Source organism: Neophocaena asiaeorientalis, unplaced genomic scaffold (assembly GCF_003031525.2).
Source record: "Neophocaena asiaeorientalis asiaeorientalis breed wild unplaced genomic scaffold, Neophocaena_asiaeorientalis_V1.1 scaffold76, whole genome shotgun sequence".
NCBI lineage: Eukaryota > Metazoa > Chordata > Mammalia > Artiodactyla > Phocoenidae > Neophocaena > Neophocaena asiaeorientalis.
Genome location: NW_020173668.1, coordinates 2466492 through 2491787, shown reverse-complemented (window position 1 = coordinate 2491787; position 25296 = coordinate 2466492). Strand labels below are relative to the sequence as shown.

Here is a 25296-nt window from a genome sequence, read left to right as displayed (position 1 = left end):
TTATTCATTTCCTAATTAGAAACTGTATCCATTAAACAGTTAACTCTCTGTTTCCCGACTCCCATGTTGGGGTAACACCTATTTTCACTACCTCGTGTAAGGTTCTGCCTGTTCTTGGTACCTCATGTGAGTGGAATCAAATAATATTTGTCTTTTTGTGTCTTCGTTTAGCAAAATGTTTTCAAGGTTTATCTATATTGTGGCTTGTGTCAGAATTTCACTCCTTTTTAAGGCTGAATAATATTCCGTTGTATGTTTGTAGCACATCTCGTTTATCCACTCATCCACTGGTGGACACTTGGGATTATTTGGAAATAAGTTGTTGTAGATATCATAGTACTTTATTTCCTGAATTCTTTGGCATGTTTCCCTTAAAGGTTACTCTTTTATATGACCACAATATTATTATCAACCCTGACAAAACTAATAGTAGTTTCATATTACTATTCCATATTTTCAAAGTTATTGGGTATTAGATACCTGTTGCTGAGCAACAGGGCCATTGTAGTTTGGGTTAGATGGTATCTAGGATAGTAAAGCTCTGATAGTCTTGGTGATTGAACTGGAACATTTATTTGTACATATTTTCTGCAAAAATTTGTAAATCAATGTATTTGTGTGTTTAAAACTTTAAATTTATAGGGAATTCGCTGGTAGTTAGGACCCCACGCTTTCACTACTGAGAACCTGTGTTCAATCCCTGGTAAGGGGACTAAGATCCTGCAAGCCACACAGCGAGGCCAAAAAAAACCTTCAAATTTATAAAACTCATTTTCCTAAGGAATGAGTTTTTGCAAGACTGTTTAGCTCATTTTCCTTACTGTAAATATTCCCTCCTGCAATCTGGAATGAACTGCTTTGAGGAAGGTTGAATCATATTGTAGCAATTCAGGATGTATAGGGGAGAACACAGTGAATAAAACCAGGAATGGAAGGCTTCCTATAGTCAGCATGTCTCAAGGCCAGGGCTGTGCTTTCCTGACTGCTATTTGGTCTTCTTTTAAATAAAGGAAATTGGTGTGTGTGAAGCGGGGTGGGTTGGGGAGTAGGTATAGTTGTTTTCCTCCTAAATTCTAGGTTGCTGAATTAGAGAATATACTCAAGAGTCAAATGCTATTCGTTCATTCTGAATTCAGAGTTAACTTTTACAAACTTTCAGTTTTCTTTTCTGCTTTATTTGACATGGATAAGGCTATAAGAAACTGGGAGTCACTGAATCCAAAGGGAATTAGTTTTTTCAGCCCAGGAAACACACTTGACAGAAAGGTCCAGTAAGTAACTAGGTCCTTTGACTACCACGCCGATTGACTGAACTGGATAGAGATCTCGGTAACCCTTTTGGAAGTGATCCTTGCAATCCATTTGCTTATAAGCACCTCTTCTACAAAAAGGGCTTCAATTTTGCAGTGATAGGTGTAGAATTTGTTTTGAGGTTTTGTCTATACTCTCCACTTAAACAGAAATAAACTAATAGAAGTTATCTTAGATGTGGATGCTGAGAGGAGAATGGTTAACAGTTGTCCCAGCTTTTATCTCTGGTTTCCTGGTAGCAACCTATATTGATTAGACATGAATGCTCTGCTCTTCTTTAGCATTCCTGGGAGATGGTTGGGAAGAAGAAAGGAGTCTCAGGACAGAAGGACAGTGGCCAAACGGAATCCAACGAGGAAGGCAAAGAAAATCGAGACCGGGACAGAGACTATAGTCGGCGACGTGGTGGGCCACCAAGACGGGGGAGAGGTGCCAGCCGCGGACGAGAGTGTATGCATGGGGCTTTAACAAAACTAGTTGTGGGTTAGTAATGTCTAGACTTGAGGGATGTCAGGGCTCTGCGAGGCTGGATCTAGTAACCATTATATCATCCTTTTGATTTTTCTTAAAATCATCTGTTCTGAGACCTTGGCATTTCTTGCATGTAGCCTTTTCTAGCAACAGCCACCAGTTGAGCATGAAGTTACCTTGTAGCCGTTTGTAAAATTGTTTGACTAGTAACCATTCCCTAGTAACCATCATGTTCCATCCTTCCAGCTCATTTTCTCTTCTTTGTTTTTGTCTCCCCACCACCATGTATACATACCATTTATGTACATACTTTCTATTCACTTTGCTCTGGCCATCTGTGGTGTTTTGTTTTGTTTTGTTTTGTTTTGTTTTTAAATTTCAGTTCGAGGTCAGGAAAATGGATTAGATGGCACCAAGAGTGGAGGGCCTTCTGGAAGAGGCACAGAAAGAGGCAGAAGAGGTCGTGGCCGAGGCAGAGGTGATCAGTTTGTTGGCGGGATGGATATTGGGGGCAAGCTACTCTTATTAGTTTAGTAGGGGTCTGCTTTATTTAAAACCAGACAAATTCACATGGACTCTGGATACCTTAATTGTTGAGGTGTCATGCAAATTCTAGAGACTACTGAGTGGGCAGTGGGAAGGAAGGTAGATGTCATTTCCTCTGCTCTTTATTGTTGCTATTATTGTATTTGCTTGAGGATCCAGCAGTTTGATCAGCAAAGGAACAACCTTGTCAATAATAATTGTCCTGCTGTGTTATATTAACTGATGTGCTACAGAGTGAGAGAAGGAATATCTGATGATGTCAACCACTTACTTTCCAAAGCTGCCTCTGTTGGCAAGGTGATTTTATATCAACTTCTAAAATATTTCTTTCTCCCTCTTTTTCTCATTCTTTAGGTGGCTCTGGTAGGCGGGGAGGAAGGTTTTCTGCTCAAGGAATGGGGTAAGTTTCATTGATCCAGTGTTAAAGTCTTTAATTTTTCCTTAAGCATTACCATAATGTTTTAGCATGGTTAATATCCTGGTATCCTGAGGATAATAGGCAGCTATAACCAAAATGTGATCAGAAAGATTGCTGGACTATCTCATCAGCTGTGTATAGGCATAGGGCTTATTTTTGGGAGATAAGCATTTACCACCTGAATTATTTTATCTCATTTGAATACACATACCTGCTGTTTTCTCAAAATCTTCATGTGGATTTTATTGGTGTCCTAATCCAAAAGGGATAGTGGATATAAATTAAAATTATTAAAAAAAAAAGATTATACCGTGAAATTTTAGGTAAGCTGGTAAGTGAGCAAAAGTAGACAGCTTATAGGCTTATAGAATGGGGCCATGGTTGATCTGTACTAGGAAAGAGACAGTCAAGATTCTGATTGCCCTCCTTTTGAGTTAATTTTCACTGGTGCTGCTTAGAGCTCAGAGACTCTTTTAAGCTTTTTTTTTTTTTTTTCTCTCCCAGAACCTTTAACCCAGCTGATTATGCAGAGCCGGCCAATACTGATGATAACTATGGCAATAATAGCGGCAATACATGGAACAACACTGGCCACTTTGAACCAGATGATGGGACGAGTGAGTGACTTTTATTAGTTTCTTGTCTCTGGGAATCTAAGGAAATAATTTTTTTGAGGATATACTTAACAAAAAAGTGGAGTAGTTTTTGGCTGCTGAGTCAGAGAGAGGAAAGGGGTGACAACAGAATTACAGTGTACTCTCCTTCATTTACTTTGTGCCCATGGGCACATTATACATGCTGTTTCACCTGATCTTCATCACTATTTTATAAAATAGACATTATTTATCATCACTTTCCAGATGACAAGACTTAGACTGCAAGAGTGGTTATGAAATTTGCTAGTATTTGAACTCAGAGTTTTTTGACTCTCAAAGTTCATGCTCTTTCCATTATACCATTAGTTCCAATTGTATTTCCTAGTGTTTCTGTTTGGCTACTTAACTTTGCCTTTTGAAAAGATATCCAGAATTAATCAATCCACTACTTGTAAAGATGAATAGAGCCCAGAATCAAAGCCCACTGTCAATTTATTTGTTTCTGCATACAGAGATAGGAGTATCTTTTTCCCTTAATTTTTGGGAAATCTCAGTTTAATGGGCAAGAAGGAAATCTGGAGACTTTCTGCCTTTCTTTGTTGGATTGTCTTCTGGGTGTGGTAGAGTATGGGATTCGCTTTTTTTGTTAGCTGACTTTGATGCATATTTGAGTAGTGTATATATGTTTGAGGATATGTTAGGCTTGTGGGGTACACCAAGATGTGTTTGGGAGTAAGAGATAACTTTTACTACTTTAAATAAGAACAGCCTCTTGGTTCCAGAGTACTTTCTTATGAGACCAGCTACCTCTTTCTGGCTGAGCCAGCACATGGAAAGCCTGAGAAATTTTTCCTCTTACAAAGTGGCGGAAGGGTTAATAGTAGAGCATGAAATAGGCTCTTTGACTCCTTATCCATTTAAATTTGCCTTACCCCCTTTCAGAGATCAGTTACCTTAATCCTGCGTCTTTAGGAAGGTCTTTGGCACAAATCACTTCTCATCTACTGCCCACAATATGCTGTACCTCAGGTCTTGAATGTTACTTGCTTTTTGTTCATCAAGCTATCTTATAAACTCATTTTTAATACAGATTTCTCATTGGTGGAGGCTAAAGTTATTGGCAAGCTAGATATCTTTTTGAAGTCCCTTAACCATTTGGCTATGAAATATCCTTTTCTGTTTTAACTTATACTTTGGAGGCATTAGAACTGCTCTTCATTCATCTCTTTTTTTTTTTTTTTTTTTTTTTTTTTTTTTTTTTTTTTTTTTTTTTTTTTTGCGGTACGCGGGCCTCTCACTACTGTGGCCTCTCCCTTTGCGGAGCACAGGCTCCGGACGCGCAGGCTCAGCGGCCATGGCTCATGGGCCCAGCCGCTCTGCGGCATGTGGGATCTTCCCGGACCGGGGCACGAACCTGTGTCCCCTGCATTGGCAGGTGGACTCTCAACCACTGCGCCACCAGGGAAGCCCCCTTCATTCATCTCTTGATGGCTTTGTAGAGCATTGGTAACAGTCCGAATAACAGATATGTTTCTGAGCTGTAGTTCGTTCTTGGGTATTTGGCTTTTTATCATTGGCAGAAAAGATAATAGAAGTCAAGGGATTTGTTAGGCAAAATTAGAAAATTGAGCATGGAGTCCCAGTCCTAGATTGAAAGCCTTAGCTATTTTCAACAAGGATCTGGTTGGGAAAAGAGAGAGGGAAGGAAGAGGTGTGTGTTTGTTTATACCGAGTAGAGAATAGCAGATTTGGGAGGCTAGACTCAGAAATTTTTGATTTGTGGCTGAATGAAAAATTATGTGAATTGCTTGTTAGTATGAAAGTGTTGAGTATAGTTTCATGCATTCCCTTCAAGTTTCATGATTTGAACTTAGCTTCATGCATGATCTCTTTTTGTGTTTTCATGATAGCAAATTACAAATTCCCTTTTTAATTTAAAAAGAGACTCAAATCTACCCTTAAAATATCCACAGGTACAGTGGGAATTGTGTGTTGGGGGCAAACATTCTCATTCACAAGCAAAATTTCACTGGTTGTTTTTTCTTTTCTTTTCTTTTTTGTTTCAGGACTTGATTTCATTGGGGTTGAGGGGTCAAATTATCCCCGAAAATTTGAGACTGCTCCTGGTATGATACATCCAGGCGCCTAACTGCCCCGGATATTTAATAGATTTTTATGAACTGAAATATCTGTGGATATGTCATTTTTCTGTTTTCCTGCTTTTTATTTTTCTGCTTTTTTCTCTCATATTCTGTGCCTGTTTTTCCTCCTTAAAAAAATTAGTTTATTTAATGAATATTTAACATTTACATTGTCTGTGCTTTTTGCTGATGGAATGGAAGCCCTAATCTTTTGTTCGGAGCATTTGTACTCTTTCTGTGCCTTAACGCTTACTCAGTATAGTCCTTTTCCTTAGCCAAGACCATATGTCCTATATAGGAAGGTGTCAAGTAGCTGTCTGCAGTCTTCCTTTCCATTCCAGATGCAGTCGCCAGAGTGCAGGGGAAAAAAAATTTCTTGCATTGAGAGATAGCCTCTCAGTAGTAAATGACTTCTTAGATCACTTCCAATTCTAGGATTGTGTGTATGTGTTAACCCAGATTTTGGATTCCAATTAGCCAGGGTGGGATGGTTGTCAATGGGGAGGAAAAATGCCATCACTAGAGAGGGATAGAAGAGTGTGGTTTGTAACTTGTCTAAACTGAGATTGGGCTTTAGTTTGATTTGGAGAACATTGTCATTATTAAGTGGTTTGGAATTTCCCTGGCATAGTTTTAACATTGTCCTGGGAAAGGCATTGCACTGAACATATTTTTCTCTAGGAAATAGGATTTTTCATTATTAAGTGTTTAAGAGAATTTCAGACGGGTTTTGTAGGTGTTGGAATATTTCTCTTCAGTGACAGTGAAATCTGAATGCCACGCCTTCATTCTTTCATTCTTGTAAGAAGTTTCTCCATTTGGAGAGAACGTTTTAAGAATTATTAAATATATACTGTTATTCTAGAGAAGAAAATAAGGCGTTTTCTGGTCCTTGCTACACAGAGCTTCCTGTTTCTTAGTGTGGTTCTTTGGTTGAAGGGAAGAATTTTAGGTCTCATAGAAACTCACCTGTACTCCTTAAAAAATGCCAGGTTCCTTTTCTGAGGTTATGCGTATACGTGAAGCAAAACAAGGGGAATATGCAAGGTGGTTTGATTATTTACGGACCTCTCCTACAGAAACTGTGTCCCTCCATTGTCTGTGCCATGACTTTTACAGGTCAGATTTTGTGTTTTGTATAGTTAGGACCAGTACGGTAACTATTACACATATTTTATTTTTCAATCTCATCTCGTGTCTTCTGAAAAGAACAGATCCATTGGTGTTTCTTATAGTTAAATCAAAACGATCTATAAACTTGACTTCTGCTGAGTATGCATTTTTAAATTTTTATTTTTGGCTGCGTTGGGTCTTCGTTGCTGCACGTGGGCTTTTCTCTGGTTGCAGAGAGCGGGGCCACTCTTCGTTGCGGCGCACAGGCTTCTCATTGTGGTGGCTTCTCTTGTTGTGGAGCATGGGCTTTAGGCACACGGGCTTCAGTAGTTGTGGCACACAGGCCCAGTAGTTGTGGCACATGGGCTCTAGAGCGCAGGCTCAGTAGTTGTGTTGCACAGGCTTAGTTGCTCCATGGTATGTGGGATCTTCCCGGATCAGGGATTGAACCCGCGTCCCCTGCATTGGCAGGCGGATTCTTAACCACTGTGCCACCAGGAAAGCCCTGAGTATGCATTTTTAAATTCAGTTCCCATAGCAGGTAGGTGTCAGTGCTCTCAGTTTGGATTTCAAGCCTTTCCTTCTTCACTGTCCTTTGACTATAATGTGGCAACCATTTGTGTTCCTCTGCCCCTGCTACCATCTTTCTTCAGACTGCCTGCAGTATTGTCTTATACCAAATAAGTATAGCTTGCATGTTTCAGTTTAAATTGTCTGCTGCCATTTCACTGAACAGACTACTAAGTCAGAGGACTTGAAGGCCCTTAAGAGATTGCTTGGAGCATTGGGTCCATTGGAGTCTTGCTGTCTCTTGCATTTTCTCTCTTTCTTACTGTCTGGCTCTCTTTCCTATTACAGCTGTGTAACAAGAACTGAAAGTAGCTGTGAAATCATAATCTTATTAAAACCCTGGTTGTTCTGAGGTATCCCTTTCTAAAAAGTCTTTTCCTCCCTCTGAAGCCCAAGAATCCCTTCTGATTACTAAATTCTAGTTACACTTTTGGCTGCCAAAAGTTTAAAACGTCCGTATTTTCTGCCTGTGCTTTGTACTGGTACTTAAAATTACTTCATTGTTTTTCCTTTATTCCCAGGTGCATGGAGGACTGCAACAGAGGAGTGGGGAACTGAAGATTGGAATGAAGATGTAGGTATTCCCAGGTCATTCCTCATTAGTACGTTCTATCCCTAAGTGGTGTTTAGGGATAGAAAATGGGTATGTTTCTACCCCTCAAAATTCACCCTTAAGATTCTGACCCAAAACTTTTACATCCAAAATAGTGTTCTGAGCCAGAACATTTCACATATGTTATATGAAGGAGACTGGGCATGAACAGGACTCTGTGGAACCAGACTATGGAAAGGGCAAGTGCACTTGTGTAAGTCCAATATCTGATTGTCGGATTTATCCCAGGAAGAGATGGTGGTTGGGTAGGGCACTAGAAATGGAGTTAGGCAGGTAGTGCATTGAGTAACAGCTTCTGGTGGCACATGACTCTCCTTGGAGCAAATCAGTTATTTGGTTCACATTCAGGCATTGGTGTATGGTCCTGTAATTGGCTTAGAGGTGGGTACAGATGAGAGTTACAGTACCAAGTTCTTAAGTTTACAGTCTGGTTGACTCTGGGACCCTTTTTGTTTTTGTACTAAGAGCGCATCGTGGTGATTGTAATTGAGATGAACATGTAGGTTTGGCTATCTTCCAGATTGACTAAACTAGGAAACCTCATAGATGGGTGGCACATAAACAAGCTATATGAATTCGCTGGAGTAGTACCTGAGTAAAAGAATTTTCCTGATTCCCTGGTCACAGTCAAGCTTTTGCTATGAATTACAGTTTCCTGTGATCATGGAGGAACCTTCCTGTACTTGTATTTATTCAGTCAAGACAGAATATGATAAGAGGGAATGATGTGTCAAGACTGTTTAGGTTTTCAGGCCTGAGTTTTAAAATTCCGGATGTATCAGCATTAGAGGGTGATTCTTTTCTCTTGTAGCAGAGCTGGACTGCTTTGTGAATACTTTCTAAGATTTGGCGTGTCAGCTTAACCACCTTTCAGAGAATGATATATTTGGGGGAGTGGATTCACTGCTTTTAGAGGGGAGATTTTAATCAAAAAGTTTTTTTAAAAGTCAGCTTTTGGGGAATTCCCTGGTGGTCCAGTGGTTAAGGACTCCTCGCTTTCACTGCCTAGGGCCAGGGTTCAGTTCCTGGTTGGGGACCTAAGATCCCAGAAGGCTGGGCAGCATGCCCTGCCCCCTCAAAAAAAATCAACTTTTGAATAGTAGGAAGATTTATTCCTTACAATTGTTTACCTAATTTTAGTGTTTTATAGTGGAGAGACTAGGTGTAACAAAGTCAGTTTTAAGGCAAAAAATGCCTTTTAAAAATATATATGTATTTATTTATTTGGTTGCACCAGGTCTTAGTTGTGGCAGGCGGGCTCCTTAGTCGTGGTTCCAGGGTTCCTTTAGTTGCGGATCGCCGGCTCCTTAGTTGTGGCATGCAAACTCTTAGTTGTGGCATGCATGTCGGATCTAGTTCCCTGACCAGTGATCAAACCCAGGCCCCCTGCATTTGGAGCACAGAGTCTTATCCACTGCGCCACCAGGGAAGTCCCCAAAAAGTGCATGTTAAAATTATTCCTCCATATATCAACTCATCAGCACTTGGGCCCTTACTGCTCAAAAGCCAAGAATTAACTTATATCTGTCTTCATCTTGGCTGTGATCTTCCTTTCTTTGAGAGGAGTAGTGGAAGATAAAGTATGGTTTGGATTGAGGTAGGAGTTGGGAGCTGTAGCGGGAAAATATAAAGGGGCTTTCTCTGTTTTTCTGTCTAGCATATTCACCTTCCTGTAAGTTCAGTGCCCATATTATGTGACTCCACTCGATTTTATTAGGTTTCTTGATTCTACCCTCTCTTTTGATAAAACCATTGTGCACAGATAGAAGGGGCTTGAAGGTCAGTCCATTCAGGATTCCTTAGAGTAGATAGTTCTCTCTTCAAAGAGTTTTCCCCTTTTTCTTGATGTTGAATTCCCCTTAACCTGTGCCAGGTTTCTGACTGAAACCTACCTAACACTAGGAGTGACTAATTCCTCTGTTTTCCAGCTTTCTGAGACCAAGATCTTCACTGCCTCTAATGTGTCGTCAGTGCCTCTGCCTGCGGAGAATGTGACAATCACTGCTGGTCAGAGGCAAGTGTGTGGTATAATTCTGTTATCTTTTCCCAAGGGTATCTGCTAAGTTAGTTGTAAGGAAGAATGGCACTGGACCTCTACAGACTCCCATGGTGTTGGTAATAATGATAACCAAATCATATTAGGGTCCTATTAAGTTGATTGGTAGATTTGTAAGAGTTGATATTAGTAATCTACTGAATGGAAATCCCTATATTACAATTTTAAAGCTAACTCTCCCCCAAATAGCCCTTTAATACATAGGTCAGCCTTGTCAGCATCATAGGTATTGATTAAAACTTAGAACTTGTAGTAAGTCAGGTAAAGAGAAGCTGAAAGTGGAAAGTTTTCATTTATTTCTGAATTTGCAGAACTGTTCAATAGTTTCTTCTCTTGCTTAATAATTATGGTCTTTGCTTAGCCCACTGAGTATGGTGATAATTTTTTTCCCTAGGATCTGGCTTATGAAATTTTTAGAACTTGAACATAGGTATTGGGGTCAGTAGAGGGAGATAACACTTGTCAGGGAATGTTTTTATCCCCTGAAAGACTCTTGGATTATTTCTAGACCTGGGTATGATAGCTGTTGATTCAGAATGTCCTAAAGAGAAGTGCAATAGGAATAGGATGTTCAGGATGTCATTACCAGAGGTAATGTGTTTTTTGTTTTCATACATCTTTATTGGAGTGTAATTGCTTCACAATGCTGTTAATTTTTGTTGTACAACAAAGTGAATCAGCCATATTCATACATATATCCCCTCTCTCTTGAGCCTTCCTATCCCACCCCTCCAGGTCATTGCAAAGCACCGAGCTGATCTCCCTGTGCTATGCTGCTGCTTCCCAAGAGTTAGCTATTTTACATTTGGTAGTGTATATATGCTGATGCTACTCTCACTTTGCCCCAGCTTCCCCTTCCCCTCCCCCATGTCCTCAAGTCCCTTCTCTATGTCTGTGTCTTTATTCCTGCCCTGCTACTAGGTTCATCAGTACCATTTTTTTTAGATCCTATAAATATGAGTCAGCATACGGTATTTTTCTCTTTCTGACTTCACTCTGTATGACAGATTCTAGCTCCATCCACCTCACTACAAATAACTCAATTTCATTTCTTTTTGTGGCTGAGTAATATTCCATTGTATATATGTGCCACATCTTCTTTGTCCATTCATCTGTTGAGGGACATTTAGGTTGCTTCCGTGTCCTGGCTATTATAAATAGTGCTGCAGTGAACATTGTGGTACATGTCTCTTTTTGAATTACGGTTTTCTCAGAGTATATGCCCAGTAGTGGGATTGCTGGGTCATATAGTAGTTCTGTTTTTCGTTTTTTAAGGAACCTCCATACTTTTTTTTTTTTTTCTATGATACCAAATATCTGTGATTTTTTTCCACACCAATTCTTCAATTCTCTGACACCAGCTGGGTGTTCTGACGCTAACTCTCCAGAGTTAGCGCAGACCCAAGTTGACGGCTCAGTACCACAAGACTGCCTTTATTTACTTCAGGGGTCAGCTGCAAATGGGCCACCTGCACATTTCTGCCCAGACGACTATAAATTTGGGAGTTCTCACAGCCCCCTGCTCAGGTTTAATAATTTGCTAGAATGACTCATATAACTCAGGAAAGAGTTTACTTGCTATCCCTGGTTTATTATAACCAGTACTCAGGAAGAGCCAGATGGAAGAGATGCATAGGGCATGGTATGGGGGTTGGTGGAGCACAGAGCTTCTAAGCCCTCTCTGGGTGTACTGCCCTCCTGGCACATCGATGTGTTCACCATCCCAGAAGGTCACTGAACCTCATTGTTCAAGAGTTTTTAATGAGAGTTTCATTACATAGGCATGATTGATAAAGTCATTGGTGATTGAATTCAGTCTCTAGCTCCTCTTCCTTGCCTAGAAGTGGGTGGAGTGTGGTGGGGCTGAAAGTTCCAACTCTCTAATCACTTTCTTGGTGTTTCTGGTGACCCACCGCCTTCTTGAAACTCTGTGAGGGGTCCCACCCTGAGTTACTTTATTAGCATAAACTGGTTGAAAGAGACCAATTATGAAAAACAAACGACACTCCTACTACTCAGGAAATTTGCAAAGCCCCTAGTATATATTTTCATTATATCACAAGTAACTTGAAATATTTTAAAAATTTGGGGAAAAATTCCCCAAACCCTTCTTGTTCCAAAGCTGCTTGAGGATGCCAGCATTCTAGTATGTGGTTTTATCTATTAGATACTGGTAATGACAGGTATTCAGTATTAAAATCATGGGTAAAAATTTGTAAATTTTGGCCCAATTATCGAGCTGCTGTATTAAAAGTAACATTTGATATTTCACTAAGTTAATTTCACTAAAATTAAAATATTTAACATTATTAAGGTTGGCAGCCTCATTGGAGCATAGGTAGATACTGTTGTGGCTCTTACAGATCTGTTATTTTGATGAATTAAGCATTTCATGGCTTTGTGTTTCTGGGGAGTGACTTCATTTTGATCTAACCATAATCTGAGTCGGGTGTTGGGGAATGCTGGAATGTTCAGTCCTTATTCATCAAGCTCCCATCTCTCCACCAGAATTGACCTTGCTGTTCTGTTGGGGAAGACACCATCTTCAATGGAGAATGATTCATCTAATCTGGATCCATCTCAGGCTCCTTCTCTTGCCCAGCCTCTGGTGTTCAGTAACTCGAAGCAGAGTGCCATATCACAGCCTGCTTCAGGGAACACGTTTTCTCATCACAGTATGGTAAGTAGGAAACATGGTGTATCCTAACCAAACTTTTCTGCAACCCCAGCACATACATACAGTAATTCCTTTCAGTGATACCCAGAGGTTTGGGGCAAGGTAAAGCGTCTTCTTTTGTCTTCCTAGGCTGACTTGGGTGTAGAGATGTCGAGTTGGGTAGTAGGGGTAGTAGGGGATATAGCTCTAGGAGAGGACTTAGCTTTGGACAGACTGAGTCATCTTATAAAAATGAGTTAGGAGACTTCCCTTGTGGTCCAGTGGATTAGACTCCACGCTCCCAATATACGGGGCCCGAGTTCGATCCCTGGTCAGAGAACTAGATCCCACATGCATGCCACAACTAAGAAGCCCACATGCCACAACTAAGACCCAGCGTAGCCAAAATAAATAAATTAATTAATTAAATGTATTTTTTTTAACGTGTAGACTTTAAAAAAAAATGAGTTAATATCATTTACTGAATACTTATTGTGCAAACATCGTTCACTGTTACTCTTGAGTGAAAATCAATGACAACCAATTTTAATACTAATTAGTATTAGTAATACTAATTAAACTTGGATGGAAGGTTGTAGCAGTTCCCTGTCGTTTGTTTTTTGTTTTTTTGGCTGCACTGTGCGGCATGTGGGATCTTAGTTCCCCAACCAAGGATTGAACCCATGCCCCCTGCATTGGGAGCACGGAGTCTTAACCCCTGGACCACCCGGGAAGTCCAGCCGTTCCCTTTTTCTTGATAGAGCAGAATTGTCATACGTATTCATTTAAACCAGACATTTCTGAGCTAGGCTTCTAAAAACTTGGGGTCTTCCTGAATCTGCCCACTTATTAGCTATTTCTCCGTTTCTCTGTAAGTGGGGATAAGAGTGCTTGCTGTGCGTATCTTACAGGGTTTCAGGAAGATAAATAAGATAATGGGTAAAGTCTCCACAAATGTGGAAGTAGTGATATTGGTTATTAACTTAGAGCACTTAAGGCAAATGACTTGTTGATTCAGAATATTTTTTAAAATTCAAGGTCATCAATTATAGCAAAGGCTAAATAAACAAAGATGGTCAGTAAATCCTAAAAGTACTGCTTTTTCTCTCTTCTTTCCTGTTTATTTTACTTTCCTGTTTATTTTTTGCTGGAGGGTTACTATAGTTGTAAGAGGTAAGAAACTATGTGTATGCATATACTTTTATTTTTCTAGTAGTAAGGTTAGAGTAATTCAGCTGTAAAACTGCTAAGTCACCTCTAATCCAGAGCTGTTAGGTTTTTAAAAAAATAATTTATTTTTGGCTGTGTTGGTCTTCATCGCTGCGCACAAGCTTTCTCTCGTTGCGGCGAGCAGGGGATACTCTTTGCTGCGGTGCTCATGCTTCTCATTGCAGTGGTTTCTCTTGTTGTGGAGCACGGGCTCTAGGTGCGCGGGCTTCAGGAGTTGTGGCACAAGGGCTCAGTAGTCGTGGCTCACAGGCTTAGTTGCTCCACAGCACGTGGGATCTTCCTGGACCAGGGATCGAACCGGTGTCTCCTGCATTGGTATGCGGATTCTTGACCACTGTGCCACCAGGGAAGTCCCACTCTGTTAGTTTTTAACTGTTGTCTTAAAGTAGTTTTTTGTGTTAATAGTAATTTGGTGGTTGATATTCTGCCATGAATGAGTGGTCACAGGAGAGAAAAGGTGGCAGAGAAGGGAGAAGAGTGTTGGGACTAAAAAGGAAAAGAAGGAAGAAACAAAATGGGACAAAGGTTGTAGGAAGATGTAATGAAGATCAGAAAATAACTACCAACACCTAAGATATATGACTGGAAAATGGGTTAAGTGCTCTGTGTCACTTTTAATTGTCTTTAATGTCTGGAGTTGAAGATTTACACCTAAATCCAAATTCTCATATCAAGAATAAGTTTTCAGTATACTTCCACTTTAACATTCTGTTTAATGTGTGTCATGTGGTATGTGAAACTAAACATAAGTGCTATTCTTTTTTCTCATTACCTGCGTTAATCAGTATGCTATTTAATGTAGTTCTTTTCCATTGAGGACAGAGGTTAGAGGATTAATTTCCCTTAAAATTTAATAGATGTAAGTAATATAGGAGCCCTTCCCCATTATCATAATATATGAATGTTAGGTAATTTTCTATACCTTCTGTGTTTCACGCTTGCAGAATATTTGGTAATCATGCTGTGCGGAATCATCTCTCTGCCGCAATCCCGTACTTTCAACTAGATTTCCAGTGTTTTTGTTCTTGTTTGTATAGTCTTGGGATACAGACTGAAGTGGAAAAGAAAGTCTTACATTGGGTTGGACAGATTGGTTTTGTATAAGCACCGCTTAATGATGAAGATCATGATGTGCTTAAGTAAGAACCTAAGAGAGACTAGACTAAATTTCCTTGGAGGTTCTTTAGAATAGTCAAGGCCACATGGTTAATCTTCTGGTCTAGGCTGGTAGTTTTACTTGGTAGTAGGGAATAGAGAGAATCCCCCAAAAGCATTAAGAGTAAATTTTGTTTTGTCATAATGATTACCCTGTAGAACTTGGATATACACAGAAAACAATAAAATCATATTGACTCATTACTTGATCATTTAGTGCAGAAGTTGAGATAGCTCCTTGACTTTGCTTCTTTGTCTCTATGCTAGTTATTAGAAACATTGAGATGAAGCTCAGTTAGTTGTTTTTGTTCCTTTTGAGCTGTTCAGTGGAAGGGGCAAAGACTTTAATGGCTGAAGTGAATTTTTTTTTTTTTTTTTGCGGTACACGGGCCTCTCACTGTTGTGGCCTCTCCCGTTGCGGAGCAAAGGCTCCAGACGCGCAGGCTCAGTGGCCATGGCTCACGGGCCCAGCCACTCCGTGTCATGTGGCATCTTCCTGGATCGGGGCACGAACCCGTGTCCCCTGCATCAGCAGGCGGACTCTCAACCACTGTGCCACCAGGGAAGCCCCTGAAGTGAAATTTTATATCACCTTCATGTTAGCTTAATAATCAAGTATTAGTTGACTTAAAAATTCAAAGGGGAGAAAACCCCTCCAGTCATTAAAGGAGTCCCTGAGAAGGAGGGAGGAGAAAGTGATGGTAATGGTATAAATTTTAATGGCTCTTATTTTTTTGACTGCTTGTTATGTGCCATGCACATATTAAATGCTTTAATCTTGTTTAATCTTCCTACACCTTTATGAGGTACTACTTTTATTCCTATTTTCAGATGAGGAAAATGAGGTACAGACCAGTTACAAGTAATTTTTCCACAATTATTTAACCAGGATTTGAATGTAGTCAGTCTGAGTCCAGAGCTTATGCTGTAATGGACTATTCTATTTTGTGACATCCTTTTTTAAAAAATTTATTTAGTTTTTAGTTTTGGCTGTGTTGGGTCTTCATTGCTGTGCATAGGCTTTCTCGAGGTTCAGCGAGTGGGGGCTACTCTTTGTTGTGGTGCGCGGGCTTCTCACTGTGGTGGCTTCTCTTGTTGCAGAGCATGGGCTCTAGGCGCGTGGGCTTCAGTAGTTGTGGCACGCGGGCTCGGTAGTTGTGGCTCACAGGGTCTAGAGCTCAGGCTCAGTAGTTGTGCGCACAGGCTTAGTTGCTCCGCGGCATGTGGGATCTTCCTGGACCACAGCTTGAACCTGTGTCCCCTGCATTGGCAGGCGTATTCTTAACCACTGTACCACCAGGGAAGCCCCTGGACATTCTTTACTTGTCTTATCTGTACTTGCTCTTAACCAGGATAAGTGTTTTGTTTTTGTTTGTTTGTTTGTTTTTTGAGTAGTTGAACAAAGTTGCTTGGATGTGGATTTCTCTAATCTCTGTGTTGATCTACAGGTGAGCATGTTAGGGAAAGGATTTGGTGATGTCGGTGAAGCTAAAGGCAGCAGCACCACAGGCTCCCAGTTCTTGGAGCAATTCAAGACTGCTCAGGCCCTGGCTCAGTTGGCAGCTCAGCATTCTCAATCTGGAACCACCACCACCTCCTCTTGGGACATGGGCTCCACCACACAATCCCCATCGCTGGTGCAGTATGGTGAGAAATATGGAAAGTGATTTGAATTCTTTAAGCATTGGAGCATTACTGCCAAGAGGCTAGCAGGAGTAGGGGTAGAGAATGTGTTCTGAAGTGAGGAGAAGGGCAGCCAACTGGCTCTTTTCCCACAGTGATTTCCCCTGGTGAGATAGGCTCAGTTCAGAAAGCTGGGGAATAATAATTAAATACATAAATTGCGGCTGTATATCTCTATATCTCTTTCATCAAATTTAGCCCTGTACACATTTGCAGTCTTCTGTTGACCTGAGGATGTTTTGGGTTTTGCCTAGGTTTATCTTTAGTATTTGAAAACATCATACTGCCTTTGGGCTTTTCCATTTTAGGACCTTACACTTTAAACATGGACAACTCCTGGATTCCTTTCTTACATAGGCAGGATGGTAGTTTTGATTTCATTAGGTTCTGCTTAACAAATAAAATCCAATGATTGCCACCTATAGAAATGAGATTAAACCTTAAAAGAGGACCTGTTTATATGAGTTTCTGATTCCTGGGGGCCTAGTTCATGGCTCTAGAGCAGGATAATAGCATTTTCTTGAGGTTCACGAACACCTCTGGCCTCATGCTTATTGGATTTCCTCGTGCAGATTTGAAGAACCCAAATGATTCAACAGTGCACAGCCCCTTTACAAAGCGCCAGGCTTTCACCTCATCTTCAACCATGATGGAGGTGTTCCTTCAGGAGAAGCCACCTGCAGTGGCTACCTCCGCTGCTGCACCTCCACCCCCGTCTTCTCCTCTGCCAAGCAAATCCACCTCGGCTCCACAAATGTCTCCTGGGTCTTCAGACAACCAATCGTCCAGCCCTCAGCCGGCTCAGCAAAAACTGAAACAGCAGAAGAAAAAAGCCTCCTTGACTTCTAAGGTATATTTGAACTTTTAGATAGATATTATTTTAGGGCAAAGGGGTGTGGGATTTGAGAATTGAGATTGTAAGGGTGTAATTTGGAGGTTTGAAGCAGAATTTTTTTATTAGTCTTACAGTAAGCTTACAGTAAACCATTACTTTTTCTTCTTTACAGATTCCTGCTCTGGCTGTGGAGATGCCTGGCTCGGCAGATATCTCAGGGCTAAATCTGCAGTTTGGGGCGTTGCAGTTTGGGTCAGAGCCTGTCCTTTCTGATTATGAGTCCACCCCCACCACGAGCGCCTCTTCAAGCCAGGCTCCAAGTAGCCTCTATACCAGCACGGCCAGGTAGAGGAAACAGCCGTCATAAGACTTCTTTTATCAGACATTTACCAGTTTTTCTAAATCTCCTGCTGATTCCTAGAACTCTGGACAGGCCAAGCCTCTGATTGAGTGAGAGAAAAGTAGCCAATTGTAGCATTTTGTTGAGCATTTTAAAATATTGTTACTAGGTTTTTCCTAACTCTAAACAGAAATGTATCCCTTGGGCACTTCTAGAATGTCCAGGCACAGTTCCTAGAGACATGTACCCCACCTTTAACAGTACCTTGGCATCTACCACAGCTAAAAATGTGTTTGACACTTTTAGCCCCTTGGTGTGGACTTAAGCCTACAAAGGGTGTAGCTTTTAACTCCTAGGAAGGAGGTAACATTAATACATTACACAAGTAAAAGAAACCTTTCCAGTAGAACCTTCCCCGCCTCCTCTGATAGCTATCAGGGAAGGCCATCTTAAGCAGTAGAAAATCCTGGAGGAATTTCAGAGTACTAGGGTATTTTTTTCAATCCTTAGAATTTAAAAATAGAGATGTCTTGCCCCAGCCTAGCTCTGTTGAATCATAATTGCTGTTAATGCATATGAATATTTTAAAAGTTCCTTTCAAGAGAATTTTACTTCATAGGGTTTTTGAGAGGGCCAGGAGCTCAGAATTCCTTAAAATGAACATGAGGAAAAGGTGATTTTTCCCATGTTCAGGGTTCATGTTATGATGGTATCAAAGGGACCAAGAGTAGTATATCCTTTCTACTGACTGTTAGCCTCTTTTTCTAATAACAGCAGCATGTAAGGGAACAAGAAATTTTTCTCTTCCTTTGAGAGTTGAAAATGTTTTTAAACTGGATTCTTAGCTTAGATCCCTGGCTCTATAGGATGTGGAAATTCCTACTGTTCTCAGGAGAAAATTACGGCAGTTTCTTTTATTTGTTGCTGGAATTTTTCTTTTTGATTGTAATCAACTTACACAAGTAGTGGATCTCCACTGTTTTAGTATCAGTGGATCTGCTCTATTCGTCTCTCTCAGATTTTCCTTCTCCATTCCCCACAGTGAATCTTCATCCACAATTTCATCTAACCAGAGTCAGGAGTCTGGTTATCAGAGTGGCCCAATTCAGTCGACAACCTATACCTCCCAAAATAATGCTCAGGGCCCTCTATATGAACAGAGATCCACACAGACTCGGCGGTACCCCAGCTCCATCTCTTCATCACCCCAAAAGGACTTGACTCAGGCAAAGGTATTGGCTTCATGAGCCCCTGGGCATTGGTTAGGAGAATAGTGGGCAAAATCACTGAAATACTAGTGTTTTACTTCTTGACAAATGGTGCTAAGAAACCTCTGAAGTGCTGATTGAGAAGCTGAACCACATTTTTGTGGTTGGTGAAATAAAAGTTCTCTTCACTAACCTTGGAGACTTAGAGCCAGAAGATCATTCTCTTTGCACTAAAGATTCATTCTCTTTAGTAGAATCAGTCTCAACTACCTGTTTTCTCTTCTTGGAAGATCTGATTGCCAGCCTTCTGTGGGTGCATATCAGTAGACCTCACCTTGCTGTGTCTTGGCTTGGTGAGGGGGACAGCGTATGCAATGTGGAGTGACTGTCAGATGCAGCCAGCAGAATAGGTGGTTTGGCTGAACTGTCATACTCCCACATCCTCCCCCAGGGATCACTGGATTTGGACCTTTCCTATGTCTGTTTGGGGTTTGGGATCTCTTCAGCAGTTTGGGCATTGCCTTCTGTTGCCCTGGGTCACACACAGTTGGTATATCTTATTATTGTTGTTTTTAAATTTTTGTTGTTTTTACTTTGTTTGGGTAGTATACATTGTGTTAATCCTTTCATTGTAGAATTTCTCTGAAAGAAATTGGTTGACAGAAGTTAAGCTGAGTCAATGTGCTAACTTGACCTATTCACTTGAGTTTGTCTGTTTCGTATTCCTCTGTTTTTTGTACCAGAATGGCTTCAGTTCTGTGCAGGCCACGCAGTTACAGACCACGCAATCTGTTGAAGGTGAGTGTTCTCCAGGCTTTTTCCTCTCAGTTGTAGTGTTTTTACTCCCCTTTAAATATTTTTGCATTTCGTAGATTGTTGTGAAAAGAGCCCTGCCTCAATGATCAAAACTTCTGGTATAGTCTCAGCTTGGTTCTTTCTACCTTGCTGTTTAATCTCAAACTATCGTAAGTTTCAGGTTCTCTGTCTTGTAACAGTGATAATCCTCTGGATTCTCTTTATTGGACAAATGAGATCAGTGCTGTGAAATGCTTGGAATTTAAAAAAAAAAGGAAAAGATTGTACCTAAATGTTAGTGGTCCATTACTAAATAACTCACACTCTTGTCTTCAGGACAGCCTAGGGCTGTCGTCACCTCTTAATAACTTCCTCTGATGAGGTGAATTCCTTTCTTTATTTCCAGGTGCTACAGGCTCTGCAGTGAAATCTGACTCACCTTCCACTTCTAGCATCCCCCCTCTCAGTGAAACGGTATCTGCAGCTTCCTTACTGACGACAACCAATCAGCACTCATCTTCCTTGGGTGGCTTGAGCCACAATGAGGAGATTCCAAATAGTACCACCACACAACACAGCAGGTGATTTGGGGTGAGGATGGAGGTTTGGGTTGGTGAGTAGTAATAACAGAGCTCTCTGGTTCTATCTTGTCCTCTCTGCCTAGCAGAGACCACATTAGCTAAGTGGGTAACCTAAAAGCTATGGGAAGTAAAGACAGAGGAGGCTTTTTTCCCTTTTTCAACACCCGTTCTTGCTTTAACTGCTCACTACCCTTGGCTGGCCATTGTGTTTACCATATGATCTCAGGATCTCCTTGGTCCCATATTATGCCTTCTTTGCCTATGTTCTTCTTTTTCTTTTCAATCGATGTACAGTTGATTTACAATGTTGTGTTAATTTCTGCTGTACAGCAAAGTGATTCAGTTATACATATTTTCTTTTTTATATTTTTTTCCATTATGGTTTATCTCACAGGATATTGAATATATTTCTATGTGCTATACGGTAGGACCTTGTTCATCCATTCTATATATACTAGTTTGCATCTGCTAACCCAAAACTCCCCACTCTATCCCTCCCCGCCCCGCCTGCCGGCAACCACAAGTCAGTTCTCTGTGTCTGGCCTGTGTTCTTTTTTTTTTTGCGGTACGTGGGCCTCTCACTGCTGTGGCCTCTCCCGTTGCGGAGCGCAGGCTCAGCAGCCATGGCTCACGGGCCCAGCTGCTCCGCAGCATGTGGGATCCTCCCGGACTGGGGAACGAACCCGCGTCCCCTGCATTGGCAGGCGGACTCTCAACCACTGCGCCACCAGGGAAGCCCTGGCCTGTGTTCTTGACTGAAGCTCCAGGTCAGGTAACCATAGCCCTGTGGCTAATGGCAACCTCTTTTACCTTAAAGCACGTTATCTACTCAGCAGAATACCCTTTCGTCATCAACATCTTCTGGGCGCACTTCGACATCCACTCTTTTGGTAAGTGTGATGCTGTAAAAGAGGAAGTATGGTCTTGTTTACACTTAAACAACTGTAGGAGTCTCCCAAGAAGGGAGTCTTGAAAATTTCTTCGTGAGGTGGCAAAATGATAATTCATCTGAAGTTGCAGGAAAGGAGTAAAAAGGATGTTTGAAGCCGAGAGGCAGAAGAATCCAGAAATACTGCAGAGCTGTGGGCCAATTCTCAAAGCCCTGGAAGTGACTTTTTTGATTACACTGTAATTGGGTGGGACTTTGTATGCTATGATAAATTCTGTAAGAACATCCCTTTCTAACTGGTACAGCCATTTTCATTCATTGGTCTGGGGTATGGCAAACATGAGTCCTGAAAATAATCAGCTTGAGTCTGGGCATCCTATGAAAGTAGAGGCCAGATGAGAGCTTTTGGCCAAGGAATTAGTTTCACTGTTGTGATTTTATAACAATTTGTGGAATTAAGCTGAGATGGTAAGGAAGAAAACTAACTTCAGGAGGACCTGTTTTGGGCAAAGGTGTCTGGTGTGTCAAAAGCTTGGGGCAAGGTGTAATGAGGGTTAATGCTTTCTCAGGAATCTCTCTTTCCTCAAGTGTACTATTTCAGGTTTAAATTCATTAGAACTTGTACTTCTTTCTAGCTTGTGAACTTGTCTGTTGTGCTGGCCTAGTGAAGAAGAATGTGGGAGAGAAGACTATGATATATTTTTCAGACCTAAACTATCTTTTGTCTCCTCATTGGCTAGTCAGTGTTCGTTTCTAGGGAGTTTGTCCCCACTCGCTCTGTTGCCTTTCTGAACAGGGTGATAATGTGCAGTGGGTCTGTTGTTACCATCCTTACCAGATGAATGTTGGGGAATGTGTAGCCAGACAGTATTTAGTAACTTCTTCTAATTACTTTGGCAGAGAGCACCCTAGTACCCTGCCTCAGCCTTTTTAATTGAGAAGTTGGTGCGATATAATCAACAGAAGGGATTGTCTTTCCTGACCTGTTATACTAATCACTGTTTCCTCCTCCTCTCTTCCACTGCACCGCCTTTTTGAAGCACACAAGCGTGGAGAGTGAGGCGAATCTTCATTCTTCCTCCAGCACTTTCTCCACCACATCCAGCACAGTCTCTGCACCTCCCCCAGTGGTCAGTGTCTCTTCCAGTCTCAATAGTGGCAGTAGCTTGGGCCTCAGCCTAGGCAGCAACTCTACCGTCACAGCCTCCACTCGAAGCTCAGTTGCTACAACTTCAGGTAGCCCTGCATAGAAGATGAATTGCATTCCTTTGGTATGAATGAGCAAAGTAATAGTGTGACAAGATAAAAATATAATTTCTCTTTCAGGAAAAGCTCCTCCCAACCTCCCTCCTGGGGTCCCGCCGTTGTTGCCTAATCCATATATTATGGCTCCAGGGCTGTTACATGCCTACCCGGTAAGTGAGACTGAAGGATCGTCTCCAAAAGAGGAAGGTGGTATGGCTATTCTTATGGCTATGGCTTCAGGTGGAAGAATATAATTAAATAATAAATGAGTGGTTGTCACATGTAAGCAAACAAGTTTTTAATTTTTGTAGTTTTGGAAAAAAATAATTTTTTAGAGAGGAAGGACTAAACCTAGACCAGGTCCTCTACTGTGTATTTTCTCGGGTGAAACACAATTTCTGGGCCTCAGAAGCCAAAGGCCAGAGTGTCTAACTGGAATCCCTTTCAATTTCTTAGGGAATTATTTTCTCTAGTTGGATAGATTCCTAATTTCTGGGGGTCTATGCTGGCTCTGACCAAGTCAGAGTAGAGTTCCCTGACTTAGTCTGGGGCTATCTGAGAATAGGTGACTGACAGTAGTAGCCTTTTGCTCTGTTGTGTCTTGTATCAGCTTCGTGTATTCAGTGCCTATTAAGATGAAGGATATTTAATAAAAAAAATTTTTTTAAACGTCTGGTTTTCAAACTTATGTTTACCAGGGGATTAGAGCGGGGGTGGGGGGAGGGATAAATTGGAAGATTGGGATTGACATATACACACTACTGTATATAAAACAGATAACTTAATAAGGACCTACCATGTAGCACAGGGAACTCTACTCAATACTCTGTAATGGCCTATATGGGAAAAGAATCTAAAAAGAGTGGATATATATGTATAACTGATCCACTTTGCTGTATACCTGAAACTAACACAACATCGTAAATCAACTATACTCCAATAAAAATTTAAGAAAAACCAAAAACTTGTTTTTGCCTTTGGAGAGTCTAGAAGAATATTATACAAATGAAACATCCATTAGCACTTTTTTAATAGCTAACACACTACCTTAGTACCCAAACATTAAAGAGTAAAATGCGAATCCTTTCTGAAGGAGATAAATTTTAAGCCATATTTTGAAGGACAAAGGAGACAAAGGTAGAATAAAGCAGGCTATGTATGTATGACTTGTGCGTACCCTACTGCTACCCAGAGGACAGCCTAGTTGAATCACTGTGTAGCTCAAGGAAAGCTTCAAGACCTTTCATGAATCATGTAATCTCTTTGTATTTCACTTCTTTCTTAAAGAAAATGAAGGAAATAATTTATGTCTTCTTCTTCTTAAGAATGAGGATGAATGTTGATTTATCTTGTCTCTTAGCTCCTTGGTTTGCTACCATCATGACCAGTCCTCATTAATATTGTTACATGTTTGTATCTTTCAGCCACAAGTATATGGTTATGATGACTTGCAGATGCTTCAGACAAGATTTCCATTGGTGAGTATATGGTTGTAGAGCTTAGGAAAAGAAAGTGATCTTAAAATTAATGTTTGGATTATTCCAAATGTTCAGTTGATAAGTCACATACTTTAAGATATATTAGAATGTACTTCGAGAGTGGTTCTAACAGAAGGTAATTTTTTAATCAGAGTTGTGACATCTTTGAAGTAAACACATTTTAACCTGTTACAAAGCTCAGAGTACTGTGGAGCTCTTGGGATGCTTCCTGTATGTCTCAAACACTTTGATGAATTCCAGAAGGAAGATCTGTTTTCTCAGTAGTAGTAGACTATGAGGGATAATATCTAGAGGTTTGAGAATATTATTGGTGCTGATGGACTTGAAGTGTTTCCTGGTGGGCATACTTGTAGACCTTGCCTGACTGTCCCCATGGCCAGGCAGGGGGGACAGTGTATGCAAGAGTAATATGGAGTTTGTGCCAGTTCAAGCCAGCTTAATCAATGGCTGGATAAATTGCAGTACTCCAACATTCTCTTGCTTCTCACCCTGAATGACATGTCCTCACTTCTGGGAATGAGTGGCATTGAGTCTCTGCTCTTTTCTCTCTCTCTTTCAGGATTACTACAGCATCCCATTTCCCACACCCACCACTCCGCTGACTGGGAGGGATGGTAGCCTGGCCAGCAACCCTTATTCTGGTAGGATTGGGATAGGGAGGTTGTGTTGGCCTTGGTGGCAGAAACCTGATTAGTAGAAGGAAGGGGTCCAGTTCTCACCTTAATTAAGATCTTTGACAGAAGTACAAAATGGATGTGGTAAATCAGGGTTGGTAGATTCAGAATCCTGCTGAAGATGGGCATGTAGCAGCTTGGCTTCTCATCCCACTTTCTGTTGTCTCCCTGTGACTCCGGATGATGTGTTGACTTCTCAGCTATTCTCTAGCTTTTACCAGGAAGTACTGTGGTTGAACTGACCTTCCTCTACTCATCTCTGCTCCTGTTTCTTACTCATGTGGCAGTCTCATTGCCTTGCTAGGCCAGGGCCTGACCTATTGTTGACCTTATTGCCCTGTCATTTTCCCTAACCTAGCATTGTTTTTCAAGCCCAGCATGGAGTTTTCCCCATGGAGGGGAAGCAGAGAAGGAAAGGAGGGGGTGGGGTGGGGAAGAGATGAAAGAAAACAGGTGGGCAGGGAAATCATACAGGAGCTTTATTCTGGGAGCTGGTTTCTGCCACAGTATTGCACAGTCATGCAACATTAGTCCTTGACTAGCACTGTGCAGATTGTGTACTGAGCAGTGCTAAATGGAGCCGCAAAGAAATGGAATTCAAAGCATTGGACTTTAATAGTCTCTGAAGGCTCTCCTGGAATCATGTGAAACCAGAAGAGGAAATTCTGCAT

At 41.1% G+C, this 25296-nt stretch overlaps 1 protein-coding gene and 1 non-coding gene across 14 annotated transcripts in view; both read left to right on the top strand.

The window, feature by feature from the left end:
• UBAP2L (ubiquitin associated protein 2 like) overlaps positions 1-25296 on the top strand; it is a 39805-nt gene that overhangs the window by 5560 nt on the left and 8949 nt on the right. For 6 of the 13 annotated variants that reach the window (XM_024748274.1, XM_024748272.1, XM_024748270.1 and 3 more), the window contains exons 5-23: positions 1593-1794; positions 2165-2260; positions 2683-2728; positions 3251-3363; positions 5409-5468; positions 7688-7740; positions 9708-9793; positions 12344-12515; positions 16325-16523; positions 17132-17409; positions 17567-17739; positions 18777-18966; positions 19686-19740; positions 20144-20318; positions 21136-21208; positions 22248-22443; positions 22534-22622; positions 23877-23930; positions 24511-24592. In XM_024748274.1, coding sequence (XP_024604042.1) covers positions 1593-1794; positions 2165-2260; positions 2683-2728; positions 3251-3363; positions 5409-5468; positions 7688-7740; positions 9708-9793; positions 12344-12515; positions 16325-16523; positions 17132-17409; positions 17567-17739; positions 18777-18966; positions 19686-19740; positions 20144-20318; positions 21136-21208; positions 22248-22443; positions 22534-22622; positions 23877-23930; positions 24511-24592 — 2392 coding nt within the window. The remainder of the gene's footprint in view (positions 1-1592; positions 1795-2164; positions 2261-2682; positions 2729-3250; positions 3364-5408; positions 5469-7687; positions 7741-9707; positions 9794-12343; positions 12516-16324; positions 16524-17131; positions 17410-17566; positions 17740-18776; positions 18967-19685; positions 19741-20143; positions 20319-21135; positions 21209-22247; positions 22444-22533; positions 22623-23876; positions 23931-24510; positions 24593-25296) is intronic. The other 7 variants (XM_024748277.1, XM_024748276.1, XM_024748280.1 and 4 more) reach the window with 3 other exon arrangements.
• Positions 24291-24426, top strand: LOC112401840 (small nucleolar RNA SNORA58). Its single transcript, XR_003003636.1, has one exon. It is a non-coding gene; the product is annotated as a small nucleolar RNA SNORA58 (small nucleolar RNA).